A 26485-nucleotide genomic window follows, 5' to 3' on the forward strand; every position below is an offset into this window, starting at 1 on the left:
TTGAGCTGTTTTAACAATTCAAAAATGTAACGAACTGTAATGACATTTTTGTTGTATTTTCCTTAACATGTAATGAATAATGATGTTTAAAAAACTTGCAATCACCACATTTGTATTGTCAAAAAAAATTTGAAAAAAAAATATTGTACTTAACACATTTTGTACACGTAAAGAGCAATACTTAAACACATCACATTTTTCTTCTAATTTCATTAAAGAACAACAATTACTTGAACAACGTTATAATTTTGTTTGTGCATAATGTACAGAATTTTATGATTTAATTGAATATGCACTTAACTAATTTTTCAAGAAAATGTTACTTATCACATTTGTGCGCTACGCCATCAACTTATACGCGTTTGTATCGTATTCATTGCACCGTCGAAATTCCATCAACCGTTTTTGTTTCGGTTTATTACGCGTGTCCGTTGTGCTGGCGCGCGACGTCAAATCGCTCATCTGAAGCACACCGCATTCTTGCTTATAGGTATATGATGTACGTACGATACAGCCGATTCCCACATGTGTTTAGCTGGCGGCCCAAAAGACTGCAGCACGTGGGCGTGCCATTTCCAGTGCGCTCCGGGCTTTTCGGTAAAACGTGTAAACGTATATTCCCCTGTATATACACATACGCACACACATCGCATATGCTATTTTTTCTTGTTCGGAAATTACACAGCCTATTAGAAAGCCTCAAGGGATTAAGAGACGACGACAGAGAGTAGTACATATTTACGGGTAAAGTGCGTCTAGTAGTAGCTGCAACTGCCCGAAGAAGAAGTCAGAACGCACTAGTCAATCGATGGGTGGTGGTTGTCATTGAGTTTTCTCGCGTGTTTGATGAGACGTCACCCAAAACGTTATCGTTTTCATCGATTTCGTTTGATTTCAATCCTTGGCGGTATCGATTGATATACCATGACATACCTATTCTAACCTAACCGAATTTTATACGGTCGAATCGCCGAGGAATAAAAAATGTACATGTATTTCGGTTGTTGAATAATTCTGTATGATATGTGTTGCAATCGTATATATCTCAAGGAAAAAATTATATCCCAACGCGGGATTTTTAAATGCAAATGAAACCGTCGAACAATTCGATTGATTCATAAATATATAAATAATAGGGATATATTTGAATGCTGTTAGATTTGTTATCACAATATTCCATATGTTCCTAAATTCAGCTAGCTGAACATGGTCGTTCCTAATTTCAACTAATGTTCAAGCTGGTTTAGGAGAAGTAATTTAGCTGATTGCTTTTGTAGGAATCTTAATAATTTTTAAACGAATACCAAATAAATAAGATGAAATTGCTAATTATGGTTTATGCGAAAATGCGCGTTTTTGCATACCGCAGATAATCAATCTATTTTTATTTCCCATTCCATGTTAAATAATAACAGCATAATAATAAAACTGATTAAATTAGATTAAATTCTTAAACTTCTACATTTCTACTTATCAGTTGAACAAATCACTATAATGATTACTGAATTAAGAAGCACACGGATTAATATATTACTTAAGGTTGAAGATGCATGTGTATTTGTACACATTTATGCATATTGTCTATTTAACATCTTGATGCAACAATATATTTATTATTTGTTTTTATTATTTTATTTTTGTACCATATCTATTTTAATTGTGAGAATCAGTGTAGAATAGTTTTTTCCACAATATGAAGAAATTGTTAATATTTTAACAGTTAGGTTAGTTTAAGTTAGATTATTCTGCTTTTTGCTATTAGAAGATACTGTGTGTCAATCGATGTTACTGCGTGTAATAGCTTAAGTGGTGTATTAGTTGGTTAGAAGAAACTGTTTGCGTTATAGTTATGCTGTTATTATTATGATTAATTTTTTTACGTTACCATCGAATTATAATATAATAATAAACCTCCGTAGAATTATGATTTTTATAAACGGTCAATTCATTTTTGTAAATAGACCGATCTGGACGTTGTGCCGCATCGTTAGAAAACAAAGTCATTATTATGTCATATTATTAAAATTTATTTACAAGAAGAATTCATTCCGACCGTTTAGCTCGGACCACCCGAGTGTAACTTTTTTACTTTGAAACAATTTACGGAATAAATACTTTGTTGAATTAACGAAAATCCGTAGTCTTGTTTTGATGGGCGGTGTTTATCCGTCAACAAGAAAATATTATCAAACACACTGATAATAATTGTATTGTAATTATAAAAAGTTGACAGAATAATTAGCTCGAGTAATTTAAAACAGTGTGGGTGTATTTTTAGTCTGAAAATGTATAACAACATAGCTTTATATGCAATTGAGTATATACTTAATGGTTAGGTGTATAGAATGATGGAAGTGTACACGTAATTTTATTATTCTTTTACTCATTAAAACTTTTAGTGTCGCATAACAGCAGTACAATAATTTAATGGAAGGTTTGACCAGAAATCTTATTTTAAATGTAAGCAAATATAAATATATATTTAGAAAATTAATACCTTTCATATAGCGAGAGATTAAATTAAAGGACCATGAAACATAAAAATGATTTTGGCTTGATTAATAGATAATTAATAAATATAACAATCGGTGGTACTAAAATTTGTGCGCATCGATTCGTTGAGACGCTAGATCCTAAAAGAAATAATCGTGGACGTTATATCACACGCCGCGGAGGCGGCCTATACTTTAATACAGTAATCGCCGACGTGGACTAGGTTATTTATTTGTATTTTTTATAATATTCGACAAAGTAGTTATAAAATTATAGATTTATAATATACTTATTCTATTATAAATTACTTCGTAGTCACAACAATGAACGGACATATATAAAAACTCTATTTGGATAATTATGTTTTCATTTAAATTCTAAAATAAAATATGTTATATTTTGACAAACGACGATTAACCGCATTTTACGTTTACACGTCTTTGTAAAAGAATGTATTATTTTAACGTGAATATTTTTATCGTTTGATTAGAAAAAAAAACAAGAAAATGCCTTTTTATGGAAAAGTAGTATTAATAATTATCTTTGGTGGTCTTCGCAAATCTGCAATGGTGACGGTCAATTATAAATTGTTTACACTACATTGCATAAAAAATAGGCATGAATGGGAAGAAGTAAAAAAGAGTATAAAAAAACATGCGATCATGATCTTTTAACAGACGAAAAAATAAATGAAAAACTATGATTGAAATCCGATGACGAATCATACTACCTACGTATGCATTAAAAAAAGTTATAATCACCAAAGATTATATAAAAGATTTACCACATGCAAAACATTTTGTACAGTATGTACAAGCCAGTATGACCGCTTGAAACCTTATATAATTGCTTTAATTTTTCATTTTTGTTTAATACAACAAAAAATATTAATAGAAAACCTAGACCGCCTCGGTAATTTCTGTACAAATGTATAAGCCGCCGTCGTGCCTTGTGATCTTGTGACGTCATGCGGCTATCTCCCTTAGACTAGCACTTCAACGAACCGACGTATACAAATTTTAGTATCACCATTAGTTATATTAATTAACCATCTATTAATTGAACCAAAGTCATTTTTATTTTTTCGTTTCGTAGTCCATGTAATTGGTCTATGGCATAATTTTACATTTTTTTTTTTTAAGTCTGCTATTTTATTATTTAGATTGGTAATAATTATTAGAATGTATCAAACTATATATATGTAATGCACATTAAGGTTGTTATTAATATTAATATATTTTTTCTCTAATTATATACCTTATCGAAACTGTTATAATCAATCGAATAATTGTAACATATGCTAAAAATAAATACAATTATTCAAGTACTTCGGGGACGAGATAAAAATGACTTAGGACGATAATCACAATAATGTTTATGTACGTGTGCATGCGAGAGGAAGAGAGAACAACGGTCCGCATGACAATTGAGTGTTTGTTACAAACTAAAAGAACAATCTGTAAGCCATTAACGTTGTGCGGGGCTAACGATCATTGTAGTACACACAGCTGCTCGTCGTATACTTCTATACTGTAATAAAGTATGTAGTAAAAGTGCGGTCGCGTTGAATGGATCCGCGTGCCGTAGCGCAGCGACTGAGAATACGCAGAAGACGAGAGGTGAAGGAAGGGCGTGACAAACGCGCACACTGCAGAGAGCCGTATATACACGTACAGGAACGAGGAGCGACGCGAAGGGGGAAGACGGAAAAATATACTAATGGATAAAATGTTTGTCCGAAAACAAACGGGTCCGATTGTTGGCAACAGATTGATGGGCGCCTGTCACTAGTCCATTACCCGAGTCGGCCGCAGGTATATTATATTATACGCTATAACAGTAGTAGTAGTAGTAGTAGTAGTAGTAGTAGTAGTAGTAGTAGTAGTTATTGTCGTCGCCATCGCCGTAGTAGTAGTATTATCCCTCTCTCGTGCACCTTTACTATATATTACGTATTGTAATCGGTGTAACTGGAGAAAAAAATGCACTATTACAACGCATGTGCTCTCGCACGTCATTTATTACCGTCGAGTACGCGCGCGGGCACACGCAGCAGTAAAACGTATAATGACTAAACAAAAAATAAAAAAAAAGAAGCGAATAACGAAATCCGTAAGTAGTATACCTACCGTGTACGAATATCGTATGTACGCGTGGAACGATACATACGCACGTATAATATACTCGGTTATGGATTGCAGTGTTGGTAACCCCTTCGGGTATTGCCGGGTACACGTCCGACGGTGGAACGTGTAGAGTATCTATCCACGTGAGACGATAACCGCGGTGTTTCGCTCCCGGTGGACCGCTACATATAATTGAAACCACCGGGCAACGGACTCCGACGGCGACGGCAGCACGTGATCCGTTTATTGTCATCATTAGCACTGAAAGGACGCGCACGGTGGAGAAAAAAAAACGGTTCTGGTATATATATGTATAGGTACTCGCATATACGGTAACTGGTAATCTGTCACGTCCTCCTCCTTCTGTCCCTCGTTCTCGTTTGCTCGAAGAAAATTGTATTTTTTTTTCTTCTTCTTCTTCCTTCCTATTATTTCTTCTTATTATTATTCCTTCTCTGCCCAGTCAATAATACGTATGTGTTTTTTCACCGCGATCACGGTTAACCACGTTAACCCGTCTGCAACATCTTACTATCGTACACGCACGGTATCAACATTTATAATCATAATATAATATGATGTTTTGTTCGATAGAATTGTGCTAAGTCGTGCGAAGTATTATACTTTGACCATTCTTCTGGAATCTCAAAATGCCGTCACAACAATTAACGATATTCTACCCAACAAGTCATCAAATACTTATTAAGAATCAAAAATCGATCTCGTCGATTTGAACAGTGCCTACTCCACGTGGCTTTTTGTGTTGAGGGTTTTTAATTATATGTTAAAATATTGATTTATAATATTTTACACGCAAAATACAAGATATTAACGCGATATATTTATCAAAATATTTGTGATATTTATTTAAATGTTAAGTGGTTTTGTAACTGCGTAAATTTAAAAACAAACAACGAGTATAATAACGTGTTTCCATTATTTTAAATTCTAACTTATTAATGTTCTAAACCATATGATATGTGCAATATGCTAGTTGTAGTTAAATTTATCGAATATTTTAATCCTATGCAATTAATATATTACAGTAAATATTTACACTTTAATACGAAAAACCGGAGTTGCCCGATTGCGGCCCGAATCCAGATAGTCGTATTTTATCCCAAATATAAGTATCCCGATTGCGTCCAGTCACAAATTGGTTCACAAAATGTTTAATATTTATTTTAAAAGTATAATTACAAGATTGCAGTAACAAATAGTAAAATAGTAAAATAATACATTTTTTAAAATATAAAAAGATATGAAATACAATTATGTCAGTAAATAGTCAATAAATAGTCGAATATCAAAATAATAAATTGTCTGCAATAAAAAAATAGATAATAGTTGTTGTATATATCTATGGAAATTACCACGCCGAATATCGATTATCGTGTGAATTATGATTACGATAGTTGATTACGATGTCAAAATACGTATCGGACGCAATCGGGATATTTATTTGGTTTTGATAACCACTTGAATAGTAATTCCTACCTGCTATGTACGGGCCGCAATCGAGATAGGTGAAAAGGTAAAAAGGTTACTTTGGGCCGCAATCGGGCGACGCCCCGAAAAACATAAATATATGACTCAAACAAAAAATATTATGTGTGTACGATAAATAATGACGATTAATTTTTATAACATATAAATAATATAATAACTTGATTAAAAATAAGTAATATGTATGTTAAATATTATAATTACATAAATTAATTCATTTGTGTGTATTCTTACACATTTGATATCATGTAAATTCCTGCAGTGTAATTATTAGCTGTAATGACTATTGGTTAGATTTTTATTCACTTTACGTTTTTTAATGCTTGAAAGTGAATGAAAAAAGAAAGATTCCATTCTTTTATTATTTATTTTGTTCATAGTTTTCATCATATAACAATCATATAATTAATTATATCAAAGACAATGCATCATCTCTTGAAAATTGCAGTTTTAAAATAAAAAAGCTTAAAACTCAGTATATCCCTATATCCAAATTAGGGATTTTTATCCCACGATTTAATATTCTTAATATGGTATTAAAATAAAAACATGTTATTTTTTGTAATGAACTATTGATATTATAATATAGGTATTGAGCCAATATTAACGTTTCCCTTACTTTCAATTATCTTAAGTTACTTTGATCGTACCAAGTAAATTATAGAAGGTAAATCTCATATGTACCTATAATACAATGTTATAAATTTTCAGCTTTAGTCGTCATTGGTTCACAAATGGATTAAAAACGTAATATACATTTTAAAACCATGCTGTGGTACAAATATCCCAACGAAATTAATAGTTGACGTGGAAACCGTGTACATATATTCCTTTTATATATTAATTATCGTATTACAATTATGACATTGTGTATGTGTGTGTATGGGGGGAAAGGGGTGAGAGTATTAGTATAAATATGTGGTTTATGCCGAGAAAAGGGGCGGCGGAAACCCTGCGGCGACGGCCTGTTGCTGCGTTTCGGTCGTGTGTGACGTGCGTACAACCTATAACGGACGCATTGCAACCACCCTCTATTTTGTTGTCTGAGGGAGGCTAAAACAAAAGGGAGACAACAACAAGTGGGTCAAACCGTTTAAGCCAAAACCGCAAAACAATTGTGATACATCACAGTTTATATACGTATATATGTACATATTATTATTATTACTTCAACGACCCTCGTTTTGCTCGTTGTAGTCGTTTACTTCCCTCGCAATCGGTTTTGCAGCAGTGTATAATTATTTATCCATTAGGGCGACGTGACTTGAACAGACGACGATTGAGTAGCTCGTAAGCAACGTAAACGAAATATTAACAATCGCGATCGTGGGGTGGTCTGTATTTTTTTAATTTTTTTTTTAACTCTTGCGAGCTCTCCACGAATCCTATGGATGGATTTACTGCTACAAAGATCTGCGTATCGGATCTCATCTCTCGGTTTTTTTTTTTTTAGCGGACGCAATGCGGTTCTGCTGATAATACAGTACAGATATTTTTTCAACCGCAAACATTTTTGACCTATTTTGATGACGTTCCAAATTCTGATACCGCTTAAAAAAAGTCACTACATTCATATATACATGTATGAATGATGTGTTTATATTGTAATGAATGAATTTGCAGTGCTCGGCTTGCTATAACTGATTACAATTGCATCACTTGTTCTATTGTGTTCTCGTCGAATATACGAGACCACACGTTATTATATGTTAGAAGTCTACTGTATATTATCTAGTGCAAGATATCATATGATATTGAAGTCTGAAACAATAATACTAATGGTATAAAATTGTTGTTTATTTCGGTGTTATATAACGACCTGCGACCCTTTTATATGACGATGTAGAGTACAATAGTCCCTGGATGCGAATCACATCATACCATCGGAAGGTTGTATTAAGTGTATCGGTGTGTTAATATTTATTTTTCATGTCATTGATAATAAATATCACTTTAAAGTCATATTTTGTTTCAAATAATTTACTTTTGGTAAATAACCACGATAGATTTGCTTTATTTTACTAGACTTGTATTGCATGTATATAAATACAATCCATTTTCATACATTTCATTACTCTAAAATTTTTCTTATATCATTATTCAACATACTATAATACCCATAATATATTCGTATCAAATAAAAACAGTTATAAGTTTACACCCGCTATACTTTCATATTATCGTGATCCTGTCAAAATAATAACATAATATATATTTTTGCTAGAACTCCTTGTTAAATATTCATATGGAATGACTGACCATCTCCACTGATCAGGAAAATAAGTTTGATTATATTTTGTTTTTCATTTTTTTTTCACGTTATATATAAATTCACGTTATATTATAGGTTTTTATTTTATATTTTTTTCAAAAAAGTCATTTGTATTTAAATTTTTCAAAATGTGTTTTGCTTCTACAATATGGCAGAGACTCCGAAGAGTTATATGATGCTTAAGAAGTGACGCAGCGTTGTTGTAATTTCATTATATTACCGTACACAATGTATTATTTCCATTAAAAATTATCGGGCAATGAACAGTATTGTATTAAGTGCTTTACAGGCCTTAAGCAAATAAATCAGACGGACCTAATCGACCATAAAAAGTAAAATAAAGATTTATGTGTCCTATATTTCAACCGTGCTTCTAAATTACGAATTAAAAATAAAATTACATTATCATATCAAGAACATTACTAAATTATAGGTAAACACTAAAATATTTGTATATTTATTATAAAATTAGTCACTGTGATCGTTGCAATTGTTTACTTGTCTATCCTCTTCATCTATACATAATTTTTTTTAGCTTTTTAATTTAAAAAAGTTCGAATAGCATCATTAAGGTTTAGAGATTTTATAAATGTAATCTCGAAGCTCAAAATTCCAAAGTTCTGCAGATTATTTTGTGATAGCGAAGATCGTTATATATTTTAATAATTTTAATCGGAAAATAAAATCGTTATAACCAACATTTGAAATCAAATTTAAATCAACTATACATATTTAGCAAAATATTCTTATTATTTTTTTCGTTCGTGATGATTAATAATCAATATGATGATGAAAATCGTAATAACTGTTTAACCTTATTTATAAAATTGCCTGGGAAATCTTTTGGAAACCTGTTTAACAAATTTTTCATTCCTTCTTGTATTTCTTCGTTTTCCATACCCATTCAAATTTTGGATAGTAATTTAATTTAAAATTTTCTTACGCAATTATTAGCGTCAATTTTATGTTTTAGAGCACTATAGCACATAAAGCTAATCAATTATTATATAAAAAAAGTTTATTTTAAATAATTATTTTTCAATTGGTTCATGAGAATAACTTTAATTTCTTTTAATTTTTTTTTTTTGTAATTGTTTTTGTAACAACCTTATTTGAATCAAACCAACGCACCTATGTTATTATTACAGAAATAAAACGAAAACAAACAAATATAATATTTGTAGGATTTAATTTAATTTTTATAATATTATAACCACAGTGCATGAACTGTATATTTGCCATTTTCCTTTCGGCATTCGCATGAATAACATTATTTACAAAATGGTCGAATGAAAAAAATTAATAAATTTAATATTCTTAAATAGCCTTTATTGAACGTTAAATTAAAACAAAAATAAATAGAAATACATGTGTGTATACTGTAAAAATGTGATTAGTTCAACCGATATTTGGATGTAATCTATTTCTGTCGGCCGAATTTGTCCCCGATAAACGTTCAAATAATTCAGCCAATTCCGAGTCTATCCATTGACTTAGTGTGTCGGTTTATAACCTAACTGACTATATATATAACCTAACTATAACTAACTCTTACCTGTAAACAGATTTTAAATTTTCTCATTACAAAAAAAAATTCTACGGACCAAATTTTTTCGAGAGCCTTAAGCCTTAATTGATTCATTTATAGGTTTATCCGGCTCTGGTAATGGTGTTGAAATAACTGTATATAATACACCAATAGTCATTGTAAGTGAACAAGTTAATTATATTTCTAAATAAAAAATTTTATTTTCACCTCCATCTACACTCGATACAGATTTTTTATTGAAGTCAAATATTGAACACCAAAACATATAGTTGCATACATATGAATAATGTAATATACGTATGTATATAAGTATCATATGTCCATATAATATACATATATGTTATAGTTTACTTAAGACGTATTTCAATTCCGTTTAATTTTTTTCTCTCTCATCACATTACTATTTTAAAACAATTTTTACCTACTATTAATTATTATTAAATCACCAATAAAGGGAGTTCAATAAAAATTGAATATGTATATATGTTTTTTATAATGAATACGTAATGATTAATTATATTTAAATAAATACTGTATATGCCTGGAAGACAACCATTGAGGCATACAGAATACGTATACTGCAAGGTAGATAATATGTATATTGTATATATACATACCTACTCTGAATATTCATTGCAGCAATATTGTGCATATTTTTATTTATCTGTTCCAGTCGACAATATTTTAATTATGCGTATTATTCATCGAGAAATTCTTGAACCATGCCAATTCTCCCCTATACGTATATGCACGCAAATGTGTTTCTGCATGTCTGCGATAAAATAATTATTATTATACCATCGGGTGTGTGTGTGTGTGTGTGTGTGTGTGCGTGTGTATGTGTTCAGGACTTGTCATGTGGAGTGACAAAACGTACGTTTCCAATTATTATTCCGAACAGTTGTAATAAAATATTCTGTTTCTATAACTGAACCACCAGTCTGTATGCTATATTTAATAAGTAACAACAATAATATATAGACGTACCCTTACACCATGCTTGATATTGATGAATTAACGTTTGTTTTTTTCTTTTCGCAGGCCATTAGCCGAGGACGATGCCGCGGCCAAACAACAGAATAACGGGACAAAAACATCATGTAAGTATATATATAACACATAATATAATAACCATCATACGAATAACTTGTACCTAAATAATATCATTATCTATCTATGAACTAATTTGTGCATAGTGTTAGAAACGAAGAAAGTCTCGTTTTCCATGCATGTGTATATCATATAATAATATTATTATCATTATACACAACGTGTCAGTCGTAATGACGATACTACGGTAATCGTCAACTGATTCGTATAAAATTCAACACATTTTTATTTTCTATTCTATTTGTGCCTGACGCGTAAAACAATAATATAATCATAATAAAATGTTATTATATGCAACCGGTTTGTATGACCCAAAACGGTCGGTGGCCGGTCAGACGGCGAATTGTGTAGGCTCTACTTAGCACACAGCTGTTGCACAACAGTATGACAACACAGCGTTCAAGGCGTTTTCTTTTAATCCAATATTATTGTTAATCTACCCGTGGACACCACGCGGATCAGCAGCAACCACGACGTATCGAATATTATTACAACCACTCGTCCTATCCCCGTGCACGGGATTTCGCTCTAAACATCACCTTTTTTTATTATTCAAAGGTTTCTATGAACAATAAATAATATAAATCGCGTTTTGATAACGTAAATAACGTAACTCGTACAGCTAATGTTAATGCAATAATTCATAATTCACCCGAAACATTTACTATTACAATAAATATGTAAATAAGATAATTACTCGCTTAGAGAATTTTTATATCAACGATATTGAACCGTATCATTCTCCTTATTAGTCATATAGTTTGTATAATTTAATAAATTGACTACTGGACTACTAATTCATATACTTAGACAACGCTTACGCAGTGTATACTCATTTCAAAGTTCGCCTATGCTCACTACATGAAAATCATTTATATTCAATGTAAATAATGATATAAAACGTTTTGGCCGCATTTGTTTGTTGTGTACAATGATAATGTGTACCTATAATGACTACTTGTCAGCTAAAGAAATAATTTTGAAGACATATTTATAAAACTTCAAATCCTCCCAGGCATTCCATAATTATACGCACATTTACTGAAATAAGTTGATATATTATTAACCTTTGGTAGATAATACTTTTTTTGTACATCTATAAATTAGTAACTGTCTAATAGCAATCGATCGTCGTAAATATATATTTATATGTTAAAAAAAAATTATTGATGCGTTACAATTTTTCTCTTTTTAACTTTACCCATCATTATCTTAACCCTAATACAAATCAAAGAAAAAGACGTATACTCGTATTTTTTTTCGAGCTCTGTGTGTTTATTTTCGTATCTCGCCCTAATATAATTTTTTGTATTTCTCAAATCCCTCTCTCTCGTGGAATTTGTCACCCGCAGACAAATTAGTTATCCACTAATCCATCCATGTATGCGTATGTGTGTGTTCGTATATGCGTAAAAAAAAAATAAAGTATAATTTTCCCGGGTGGACCGAACAAACGATCACAGCAGGCAGGTTCACAAAACTATCATCGTCGTTGTTTCTCATTAATGAACCACAGCCTCGCTGGAATAACTGCGTAGGCAGCGGAATACGTTGTTGAGGGGACAAGGGTAGTGGTGGAATGGACTTCCGGCCAGTTTTTCTACGTCACCTAAAAATAAACCGTCGCACACCTTTTTTTATTTAATTATTTATTTTTTTTATAAACATCTCTGTTACTTTTGTCCATAATATAATTTGTTTTTTAATTTGTCACATTTCGTTATTGTCATTATCGTTATTATTATTATTATTATTTTCATATTTCGTTTATCGTTGAACGTATTCATTTTTATCACACACACACACACATTACGTATTATATGTGTACACACAAAACCAGAAATATACGGTTGCTGGACAAGAGCCACGGCGGAAAGACGATTCTTTCCGACGTCGACGGCGGTCGCCAGTGACTGAGGAAAAAAAAAAAACAATCGCACTTGCAAAACATATAGAGAGTAAAAAGACGCTCTCCGACCTCCTACTTTCCTCCTCGCACCATACGATCACTGTCTCTCTCTATTCGCGGGACAGCTATATCGTGTAGTATATACTATTTTTTGTAAACACTGAAGCCGAGCCACAGAACCGAATGATAATGAAAATAATACAGTAATGTCAAAAATAAGAAAGAACAAACAAAAATGCGTATTATTTTTGGCCGCCACAAAGGAAACGAGTCAGCAACGCACGCGTATGATATACGCCGCAACGTCGACTTTTCCTATTCGATCGTCTCCCTTTACACATACGAGGCGATTGAATATTTATACGTGTACATTCACGCGCACGCGCTGGCCGCAGTATACCACCACACACCGTCGTCCATTCATAAAAAAAAACACTAATATTATAAATAATTGTATATATGTACAGGCTTCACGCGTGTATATACGCGCGTTCCTATGTAAATATATAAGCGTACGTGTATATAACATAATATGTACACGTAGTATCATCGCAGCCACCGCATTTCCGTTAACGCGAGGAAAAAAAAAAAATTCTTCACGCGTTATTATAATAATACGATCTCCATCCCCTCTCCGGTGTGTATCGCCACCGCGGTACACTCGTTTGCTGTGCATCATTAATGGCCCGTGAACACAAAGTGTTCCGCGCGCGCCCTCTTATTAATTAAGAATGCGTACTACCGACATGCACCGTCCTTCGGTACACGAACGTCGTCGGTCCTTCGTGTCTTCGTCCGTGTCCTGCACAGAAGCACCAACTAACGGCACCTTCAGGAGGTAGATAAATATATGTACATCACAGATGTATTATATATGTATGTATATATTAATGATAAGCCCTAGATCGGTTTGATTTATTTCTTTATTTGTATGTGTATATTATTTATATATAAGTGTGTGTGTGTGATATATACTCGTACATATGTATATTTTATTTGCGAAACAGGATGTCGTCGCGCAAGGTATTCCTCGTATTTTATATTTCTGTCTGTTATAGACACGACCATATATTTATACACTGCGTTCATCCGTCGTATAATATTATATCACACGCGCCATGAATTACTAAAAGCAGAATTCAATTTTTTTTTTTTTATTTCCCACTTTCAAATTAATTGATGATAACATTAAAAATATATTTTACTTCTATTTATAAGATATATATTTTGTAGTTTTTGGGCCAATGGAAATTAAATTGGGGTACTAAACATGTGACTGAATTAATAGATTACTACATCAACATCTGTGACGTAATAGTTTATCTCAACGTATCAGCATTTTTTCATTCTAACAATCTAAACTCTATATATTAGCACTGATACTTTAAATGTCTTAGATTTCAGCCGATCAATGATCACAGTATACTTCAATTAACAAATTAATTTATTTCGCTATAATATAAATGCTTGAACTGTTACCTGAAATAAATATATTACGATATTAGATACATAATATAACGGTCGTAAATAATTGTCGAATGTGAATGATGTACTTTTACCGTGCTGTCAGGAGTATACGTAAGTTCAAATGTTTTATGTATATAAATCTAATTTGGTAGGTATTGAGTCATAGAATTCGTCCTTTTAATATTTTTAATACCTTCTATGGTGGATAATTTTAAAATAATTTAAATTGTATTGAAATTATTTAGCACACTTATCCTTAACTTAAACTTAAAATATGTATCTATATTATAATATACAGAAGTCAGAGTATGTAGCATAAAAAAATTGGCTAACTTTCTTTTACTATTTTATAACTTTACAGCTTATATATCCTATAGTACCGTTCTCTGTATTAAGTAATAAAATAAAGTAAAAATTTATTTAAACGTATTTAAAAATAAAGTAAAAAGTTTACGGGGAACAATTTTTATTTATATGTTCGAAATATAACAAAAAAATAACCTCTCATCAATGATTAAACTATGCAATCCTAATTTAATCCATAGATATAATCAATAAAACCAATTAAATTATGTAGAGGTATAAACGATATTTGTAAACAATTTAAAATAGTTAATATAGGACTTTAAAATTAATTTTCAAAAACCCAATCAAAATTGTTGGTTATTTTCAAAGTTTGTACGTACTATAAAAGCTTTCAATTTCAGACTTCTGTTGCTATTACGAAACATATATTATAAATTATAAAAGAAAGACCAATTCTTATTTATATTATGAAAAAATGTGTTATCACTCATTTTTTATACGAATATTTACTATTTACATTACAATAACTCATGACTACTTAGTATGAATTCTAAGTATTTAAAATTAACTAAAACTCAATTAATTGAATAATAATGAAACCAATATTTTTCCTTACACCAAAATAACTGAATAAATAAATATGACTTTAACATTTGTTTTCAATTAAATGTCATTATTTAATTATAATATACCTAGGTATCTTTTACACATATTTGTCAAAAATCATAATAAACTTATCTCATAAGATAATGCGGTTAAATTTTTAGGTTTTTCACTTAAATAATAATGTTATGAAAATTAACCCATACATTTATATAAACCAATATATATAAAAAAAAAATAAGTAAATAAACAAATATTATTTAAATTTTCATAACTACTCATATTTTTACAACTATATATCATTTATAATTAATATACTTGTTTTATAGTGTTTCGTGTATAATAATAATTAACAAAATATTGCAAATAGCTACAACAATGCATATTATATTTTTAATTTTCTATTAATTAATTCTTTACTTCAAACATTAATAGCACGTACGCTTATGTTTATATCTAAGTATATACATATATCTACACAAGCTTAGGACGTACATGCACGTAGGTACATTATTTCGTGATTCGATTACACGTGGGCGACAGAGTTTAAGAGACGACAAGAAGTTAAGGGCAATAAAAAAAAAAAAATGTTCTGAGTGACAAAAGTTGATAACTATAATACAGCATAGTATAGTGTTGAAAACGAACACACAAAGAGGAATTATGGTAGTAGGAAAACAACGCAATTTATTTATGGTGCCCTGGCAAAAGTTTTTAATTACGTTATACTGTAAAAGACGGTAGCGGCGGCGGCGGATGAAATTGGGTCCTTTTTGCTTTTATCTTTTGCTTCTCATCTGTATACACTTCACCGCTTCTCACCCCGATTCTCGCTCTTTATGCGTTTCTTACTCCCATCACATTGTTTATGGTCGGTTCGATGAACAAGGAAAGGGAATTTTGATAAATCTACTTAAAAGTATCTTGGAAAATCACATTATGCATTTATTTGATCGTCATAAGTACATTGAGAAATTAACTTGAGAATATTATATCATTCACTGTAATATAGTGTATATTATATTGTATGCGATTTGTTATCAATTGTACGCCAATACCTACTGCCGGAAACGTTGTATTGTAAATTAACATTCGGAATTTAATTAATATGTATGACAAAAACTAAACGCTTTATTAAAACTGCTCCGAGACAAATTAATCACGAGTTCATTTATTTCTTGTTATTGAACATTATAAAGGACTAATTAAATTACATGGGAGATAAATATATCAATATAAATGACTACATTTTAAATGAAATTAAAAATCAAGAAATATAACAAGATCAGTGGTGTTATATCCGGAATTCAAAAATAATTATCTTATAAAATAATAAGTTGTCTTATAACTATTGTTGATGTAGTGTATTACGAGTATGATGTATTAGTATTATGTGTTAGTAAATTTGAATATTTGTTACAGATTAGTTATGACAAAACTATTATATATTGTACAATTTATAAGATAAACCTAGGTACCTAATGGTAATTTATTATTTAATCGTTGACTTCTCTACTAACTTTGTGTTTGAAAGTAATATAAATATTTTTGAAAAAATAATGTTTACATTTTATTTCACATTCTAAAATAGAATAAATATTCAAAAATGTCAATATTATTCATCGATTGAGCTATTATAGCTTATTTACGATGTTAGGATTATTCTCAGATGTATTCTATGTCTACGGTAAACTGTTGAATTATCCATAAATAATAATTAAAACACATTATTACGAACGTCTTCGATATTTATAAAACAGTATCCTTAGTTTTAGCCAAATTTGAGTTTTTATCTTAATATACAAGTTATTGTGTACGTGTTGATATACTTAAAAATTCATTTTGATCAATCTGTGATAAATATATCTTTGTTTAAAATTAATTTGTGCTCGCTTTTATATCGTTTTGATGATTACGTGGAGGGTTGGTCGAATAATAATATATTCGTTGACATAAAATCACCGACAATCAAATAGACAGAAGAGCAAACAAGGGGATAAAATAATAATTAAAACATAAATAAAATTATCAAAAAAGGGAACACTCGTACATATATTGCATAACTGTAGGGACAACCGTACATGAAATTCACTTTGTGCACTCATTCGCTCTTTTAGATTAATTATTACATTTTTAATGAGTCTTCCCTCTCACTAAGTGCTCAACCAACTCATTGGTATATATACAAAAAAATAATACATGTTTACAACATACATAAATTATAAACGTGTATATTTTTATATATATATTCTCTGTGTATATAATTAAAAGAAAAAACAAAGCACGTATCCAAGTGTAATAATCATAAATTGTGCATTTTGTGCGTCCATCATTTGCGATTCGAAACCACTGCACGGTTTAGTTGTACGCAACGTACCCACGACGATTATAATACAATAATATGTCCTTCAATGAAAAACGTATTTCTACTTGTTCGTTCAAAGTCTTAGGGAAAATAAAAAAATAAAATCAAAAACCCCTAAAGGGTCGTCGGTATGGACACAAACATACACGTGGGTGCACACGTGGCTGCCTGGTGCTACTTCCGCGGTTATATCGCGACTGCTACTCCAAATCCGGGTGTGGAGGAGGGGTCCACGTGCCGTTCTTTTATTTAGTTTTTTATTCCTCCGCCGCAGCAACAGCCACTTAAAAAAACACAGTCAATAACGCGGTACATTGTGTGCATGCTCAATGATTGCCGGCCGTGTGTGTAGGAGGGCAAGGGGCGTGCAGCGCGTATGTACAATACAGGAAAGGGGTGCGATTAATTTCACGAATAAAACCATCGACGACGAGTGGTGTGGGAACGTGGACGAGAATCGCCTGTAAATCCGCGAGAAGTTTTCGCTGTGCTCTGACTCTGTGTAGACGCCGACGACGACGACGGGGTTTGGTTAGGCGCTGCTGCTAATTGGCAACCGAAGACATTGTGTGTGGTGAGCGCGCGCGCGTGCGTCTATTGTGTAAGTGATTTCGTTTCTCGTTATTCGACCGCGTGCAGAGGGCAAACGGTCGGACAACAAACGAGAGGAGGAAAAAAAAAGATTATAGAATTAGGGAAACGTCGTCGTCGTTATTGTCTTTGTGGAGGATATTTTCCGTTGCCGAAAGACGAGCGCGACACTAATTGCCATAATGAACTTCTGTTTTAAAGCCTCAACGTTATACACGGTTCTCACCGCCCACGTACCACTCTGCCATCACGAAATTCCTGCTTGTCGTCGTTATTACTATTATCATTCAGCCGTTTCCGAAAAAAAAAATTACAATCGTCCTCCCCCCGCCCCGCGTTCGCTTCCAATCCATCGCCTCCGTCGTCTACCGTGTTCAAATCTGGCAACATTTCCAACAAGACCAAACTGGGATCCATCGAGTTTGTCTCGTATCAAAATATACATAATGCGCATGCATAAATAAATGCCCTCGTCGTCGTTGGATCGGATTAAATCTCTTGACATACCTCTCTCCAGAACTCTTAATCCTTGCTTCTGTATAGCACACAGGAATAACTATCGTACGTGTATAACCTCTTTATTGATTTCTTTTATCACGTTTTATTTTGGTCTTTGACAATATGTACATTGAATGAAGTCGAATTTTACGATGAACGTAAATTGTAAAATATAGCGCACTTATATTATATCAATATAATAATACGAAAAAAATTAAATATTATTATTTTTGTTTATCCGCTTACTTAGCAAACCTGAATTTGTTTATTTTTAAAATTATTCCAATCTGACAGAATCAGTTTTGTTTTGTTGTTACCAGTCTACGCTAACTTGCAACTATGACTACAAATAACTAACATTTTATTTATACAATATACGTATACATAAATACCTATATTGTTACTCTTTTCAAATAATTTACCATATATTTCCTTTGGAATATTACGTATCATAATAGTGTATTTGATGGGGGAGAAGGGGAGAACTGCGATGAAGGTGATCAACCTCATCAATTGATATATTTATGTAGGTACTTGCTATATATTTACTATATTTAAATACAATTAAGAAAATTACAAAGAAACTTGGAATTTAAGATTTAGCAAGATTGTTGATTATTATTGTTACCTATTATTATTATTACCTATTGTTGATTATTATTTTGAAAAAAAATTTTTTTAGTACCTAATGTATATTGTATTATTATTTTATGTGTTTAAGACCTCGAAGATTTTAGGTTTTCAAAATTCATACTGTGTAAATTTAAAAAAAAGGTACTCATATTAGGTGCAATAAATGTTGTTTTAACTAACTCCCAGGGTACATCTAGGATATTTTTTTTGGGGGGGGGGGATATAATAAATATAGCCCCATTCTTCTTAAGTGAAATTTTATTCGCTACCCACCTTCAAATATAGAATTAAGTCAGATAAGCATCTGATGTATCTTGTAACATTATTTGTTTCAAAGGACACTATTAATTAAATTGTTCATCACATAAAATAAAAAACTGTACACCATATTTTTATTGGTTTATTTTATGATTTTTGTTTTATTTTAATTTATAGGTTTAAGAGAAATGTTTTCAAATACCAATGATCATAAGCAAAATTTGACACAAGAATATCTTATTAATAATTTACGTTCAAGATTTTTGTTTTCAAGGTAATTATTTACAAATACTTTGCATGATACAAAAGTTTCTAACTCATTATCTATTATTTTAAATTAACATAATTATCATATAATTGCATTCACCGAGTATGATATTTAATTGCAATACTTATGTATATTTACTAAAATATCAACATTTCATAATAATCCTAAAAGTTAACTAACCCAGTAGTATTATTGAAAAATTGTAAATTCTCACCAAATTTGTATTTAAAAAGCATATTATAACAATGGCATTTTATACATTTATATTTTTCTTTTGTATGTAAATATATCGCCAAAAATAACATTTTTTTTTTTTTTTTTTTTAAGCTACGCATACAATGTAACTTGTATAATAAATGTTTGTGAGTGTGTGTGTATGAAGAAAGAGAATAACACACAAAAGGGATATAGTATGTATATATTCTAGAGAAAATCGACAATATTTCCTTTTCTCCTTGCAAGGTTTGCAGGAGTGTAGTGGTCAGAGGGAGAAGAAAGGTTATCGGGTATTATACGCCGTTGCCTTGCGGTTTATCGTACGTTCGCGCTTCGTTCGCTCATTCGTGTATTGTACATATATATAGAACTTACAAGACGATGCTCTGGGCGTTTTATGTACAGCCCACCCCTCTACCTCACGATCCCCCTTGAAATTCTCCTGTACTCGATATTCGCATCCTTTTTCCTTGAGGGGGGAAAGGAAGGGTACGGGTGGGCGTGTTTCCCATTGCGCGGGTCCACAACTTTACCCCCTTCGTAACCCCACACAACTGTTTCATCGACTTTAGTCGTCCCTTCAACTGTATATAAACGAGTATACAAAGGGGGGCACGTTATTTCAAAAGGCCCCCCCCACCCTCGTCTACTTTTGGAGTACGATCGATAAAGCAAGACGTCGTCGTCGTCCTTTTATTTTCGACACTGTGTTCCATTCTCTCTCTTGTCCTTCGTTCTCACCACTACTTCCCCGTGTGCTAGCCACTGCGGCAGGATCCGATGGTTTGATATTGGTTTTTGGTTTTGCTTTGAATTCTCCACCATTGTCATTATCGCTTGTGTCTCATTTCTTACATTCTCCTATATATATATATTTCAGTGTATAAAAAAACTTCGTGCACCAGGCAGGTTGGATATAAGAAGTTTGTGCACAGAATACACAGAATAGCGAGGTAGTGAGAATGAAAAGACGTTGAACAGTTGTCTGTTTCGAAGGGGGTCAGTGGAAGCTATCAATAACGCTTCGTCCCTTGGGTACGGCCGACAAAGCGATCGTTATTTCCCCAAAAGCCACATCTTATACGTGTATATATATTTAGTCCAAAACCCTTTCCTGACCTACCAGCTCAGGTCAATACACGAAACTGCGAGACAGTATGTACATACTCAACGTCATAACTGTATATCAATTTATTTGTGTTTAATTATTTACACTCGGTGATGCACAGTCGACAGCGTAAATATGAATTTAATAGTATTATTTGGTGAATAATAATAATAATAATATTATAATTGTATAGAAATAAAAAATCCAGTTTATGACATGTTCGTTTTTTATTGCTTTTGATATTTTGAGATGAGGATATTTTAAGTTTCGCGTAGTCTTTATAGAAGCACGCAAAACAAACAAACGTCATGGGCCAACCGATTCGGTATGGCAGCTGTACAAAGTAATAACAAGGACCGCCGTTTATATATTGTGAAAGCGACCCATTTAATTATATTTCATAAATAATAATAATAATAATAATAATAATAATAAACACACAGCGATGAAGAATTATGAACTCTGTCGCTGGTTGGGGGAGAGAAAAAATTATAATAATAAATACGAGTTGTTGTAGACTAGTTTTCTGCCAAACAGTTACCAACTCTGCCGCCAAAACCTGGGAAAATGTATTTATTTTTCTTTAGTTCAATTTGATTTTATATATATATATATTTATTAGAGCTCTATTCATATGATCGCCTTCGTCACTTTTTTATATATTCGTCAATAAACAAAGAATGACTAATAAAATAAATTAATTACCAATGAAGTCGGATGCCGAGATCATTCAAGTTCTTCATTTTTTATATAATTATTAAAACTCATACTTATTGGAGTCGACCCACATTTTTATTTTTATACATTAACGAAGCCAGGATGCACTTCGGAAAAATAAAAGAGTGTTCGAAAACATTAAATTTTATATTTCATCTATTTCATAATAAATAACAAATATAAAGTTTGTTAAACAATCATATTTTTATGTAAAACAATGAATGAAAAAATAAATACTTATTGATTTAAACTTTGTTACTTGCTGTATACTTTGATTGAGTTTTTCCGGGCGGAATTTTATGTAAATACTTAAAGAAATATATCCGTTGAATACTCTTTTTTTTATGATATTTCTCATGACATAATAAGTTTCTTTTTAACAAATAGTTGACTACATAATTTACATTTCCATTGAGTTGATATTAAAAACATTCGCTCTAATTTATGTTTCTATATTTAGTGCGAAATATTAATATAATACAGGCCTGATCAATAAAAAATTAAATGGTGGCTTTTTAGTATATTTATATTTTTTAGTACAGTTTATTAAGTAATAACTTAGTGTATAATCCTGGACATTTTTTTTAATTTAATAAATAGTTTTTTTTTAAATTATGTTTATCATCACACATAATTTTTTCTTTAATTTGTTTAAATAATAGTTTAAGCATTGATTATAACGTGTACATACATTAATTCATTAATACGAGTATGTATAAAATAATCATAAATTATTTTAAGTAAATTTCAGGGTTATCGGAATAAAATTTATAGAATTGTTATGCATATACAAATTAAAAATAAATATTGTTTCACCATTAATATTTTTGCCTGTGATATTCTTTAACATGTGTTTAAGCAAAGGTTAACCTTTAGGTTATCTACATCTTTGCGTGGATTCATTGAACATTTTTAATTGAAATCATATCCGCTTATGCATTTGACAAATTTTGTATTCTGAGTTCACAAACTTATATAATGTCGTAGTTATCGATTATCACTGATATAACACATTGATTGCAGTGTATTTTAAAATAATTCATGAAATAAATGTAGATAATAAAACATGAAATCTGAAAATGAACGACAATCACATAATACTTTTATCACCATATTATATGAAATAATTTTACATAGATTCGATGAAAACATTTTAATGACAAAAAAAAATCATTATGAAACGAACAATAACGAAAAATAGGTAAATAGGAGCAGGAGTTTGCCGAGCTTCCCATTTTGACATTCAAGGCCGATGTCATAATGAAAAATGTATAATTCCAAATAATATTTACAAAATATTTTAATATTATCAATTAATTTTTTTTTTTTTAATTAATGATTATCAAGGTTCATTTATACAATAGATGAATTATCAACAAATTTGGATTGGACGCAGCTTTATTGTAAGCAGTAAATACATTAACGTAATTGCTGTTTTAACTCCAACAGAAAATTAAACATAAAATACCACAATTTGATGTATAATCAGAAACAAAAGTATCAATTGGACTTCTAGACAAACTTTAAAATTAAACGTCTCAATAAAATATCGACAAAATATTTAAATGAGGTTAAATAAAATATTTTCAAAAAGTTTCACATTTATTGCTGATGTACAATATTTACATCTTGTGTTTAACATCCCCATTTATTATATTATACTTTGGGTTTGTCTGTTTTTATGTTTTCAGTGTGAATGATTTGTTTTTCGGAAATTCAAAAAATAGATTTACTAGATTTTATCTATACATATTGTGCAGTAATATTTTTACGTATATTTGAAGATATATTATAATTTAAATTATAAAGTTATATTAAGTCTAAATCGATCACATAGGTTGTGATTATAAAACCATACCTGTATCACCTATATCTGGAAATTATAAGAGATAAAGATATATATTATCATGTATCCATTATTGTTTTATTTTCCTTAACAGAGCTTCTTGCTCTATTGGACTTGAAACTACGACTCGTTTATTTACATGGTACTTTTTCTGTCATTTACGAGTTTCTCTGATTTTTCAATTCTATTTAATAATATACATCATTTATAATCTATTTCCACGATAAAAATGTATTTTATAACCAGGGCTCGGAAGTTTTAGCAAATGCATATTTTTCTTGGTTCATCTTAGAACATCCAAAGTAAGATGCAAATATGTTTCTCACTACTCGGATATCATACACAAAATTTAATTTTGCTATTTTTTGCATAATTACGGGTTTTATTGCTATTTTGCTAATTTAGAGTGCTATTTTCTGGTATATTTTTACATAATGTAGGAAATAATCACATTTTGTTGATAATAATTATATTTATTTGATTATTTTTTTAAAAAATATTTTACTTATTGGAAATAAATAGACCTCATCAAATATTATTTAATTTTTTCATCGACAATTTGATGTATTAATAGTTAGTGATGTCATTATTATTCCCTTATACCATTGCATTAGATTACCAAACATTTTAATAATCTAGGATAATTTCCAAGGTAATTACATAAAATAATTTAATAATAAGTACATTTTTACAAATATATTTAAGTAATTTAACATTTTTGCTAACAATTTATAATTCAATCAGTCCAGACTGTGTCTAATGATCTCAACAATTTGTAAAATTACATTTTTTTCAAGTTAAATGCATATTTTTTGATTTTTCGTGCTATTTATAGCGCATATTTTAAAGTTTTTAAGTGCATATTTAAGAGCTAAAAAGTAACATTTTTAATACTACAACTTCCGAGTCTTGATTATAACCTAATATACATTACGTGTTTGCTACTTTGTTATTTTGCTATTTTATTAAAATCATAACGCAATATTCTAACTTATTTGGCCCTAAAATTATTTGAAAATAAACATTACTTGAAATAATATTTTTTTAAATTTATTTTAAACCATAGAAGGATTGGTAAATTTAAAATTCGAACAATCAAATTAAATATATATAGTAAATAATAGTAATTCTTTAATTTATGATATATATACAACTATCCACTTTTTTTTATAGTAGTAGGTACACGCGTGGGATAACCATTGATATTCATTGTTACCATGTAACATGTGCACGGAATGCATTACAAAAATTGCTCACTAACCAATTTATTCTTTATGCCTAATAAATCTTATTATTCCTTATACATTTTTCTTATCTGCAACGGGATTTATTTTTTCTGAATTATTTTTTTGTAGTTTTAGAAATTATGTAATGATGTTCTATGATGTACTTGTCTTTTATTTGTTTATATTTGTATATATTTTGAACTGCTCTAAAATATTTAATGAAACAAAAACATTTTTTTGACCAAATTACGTAGTGGTGATATCAATAACAAGTTTTTTTTCAAGAGATTAATAATATGTAAAGAAAAAAAACTTAATAACGAACTTTGTAAAAAATTATTAGATTTATGATATTACACATATCGGAACTTAAATAATATTTATTCTAGACAATAAAACGTAATGAAATCAATGAAATCACCTTGTAGTGTCCTAAAGTTTATACTAAAAGTTACAATGGTTGACAGTGGTTATACTTCGAACAGCTATTTTATGAAAAATATAAACCATTTTAGATGTAGTATTTCGATTAATTTATTGACAATATGCATTGAGATGTATGAAAAATTATTTATTTTTTATTAAAGAGTTGAAACATCTCAAATACACGTTTATAAATAAATAAATATAATAATTATAATTGGAAAATATGTGATTGTTTTAAACAGTAGGTACCATGCAGTTCCCGTTGATCATGGAATAATAAAATATGGATTTAAATATATTATAAGAGTGGTTTTATTAGTAAAGATCGCTATAACGGATGCGGACGGCATGTGTCGTCGGATAAATGGATGACGGGTGACGTGAATTTGATGATAATAACACGCGTTCGTATTATTATTGTGTGTGTACTCTCATCGGGTAGAAAGTGCAATAATGATCGCAATATGAAATAAAAATGATCGGTCATAGAACAACAACCTTAGTTGCCGCAATAGCGATTTTGTTTGTAAATATGCGCGTTGAAATGTAAATTGTAGACGTCCGAGACATATTATGTATATAGTGACATGCGTACACAGATGAACGATAAGAACGTTGGGTTTGTGATAGAAAGTACAAACGTGTATTATATATGTATAAACGTATAGGAGTGGTCATACACGGGCACATGCTCGGGTTTATCAACGGTATAATATTATATTATGTATAATATGTGTAACAACAATGATTGAGGACGTTTAAGAAGAAGAAGAAAAAAAATATACGTCCGTATTCGGAAAAAAAAAACAGATTCAACGAAAGAGAATCGGGTTACGTGATCACAGCATGAATATATATATATATTCGTATACACAGTGTTTAGACACGTTTTGATGATGACACGTATGAACGTAATGAAGCGCTCTGTATATAATAATTACTAGAAAAAAAATAAAAGCAGTGTGTGTATCATTAATTTGGAATAGTATAGA

At 30.6% G+C, this 26485-nt stretch overlaps 1 protein-coding gene across 1 annotated transcript in view; it reads left to right on the forward strand.

Moving 5' to 3' along the window:
- LOC112680253 (alpha-protein kinase 1-like) overlaps window positions 1-26485 on the forward strand; it is a 123170-nt gene that overhangs the window by 38233 nt on the left and 58452 nt on the right. Inside the window, exons 3-4 of the mRNA XM_025550289.1 lie at window positions 10988-11046; window positions 19864-19960. Coding sequence (XP_025406074.1) covers window positions 19875-19960 — 86 coding nt within the window. The 5' untranslated portion in view covers window positions 10988-11046; window positions 19864-19874. The remainder of the gene's footprint in view (window positions 1-10987; window positions 11047-19863; window positions 19961-26485) is intronic.

Source organism: Sipha flava, unplaced genomic scaffold (genome assembly GCF_003268045.1).
Source record: "Sipha flava isolate LNK unplaced genomic scaffold, YSA_version1 175_pilon_pilon, whole genome shotgun sequence".
In the NCBI taxonomy this organism is placed as follows: domain Eukaryota; kingdom Metazoa; phylum Arthropoda; class Insecta; order Hemiptera; family Aphididae; genus Sipha; species Sipha flava.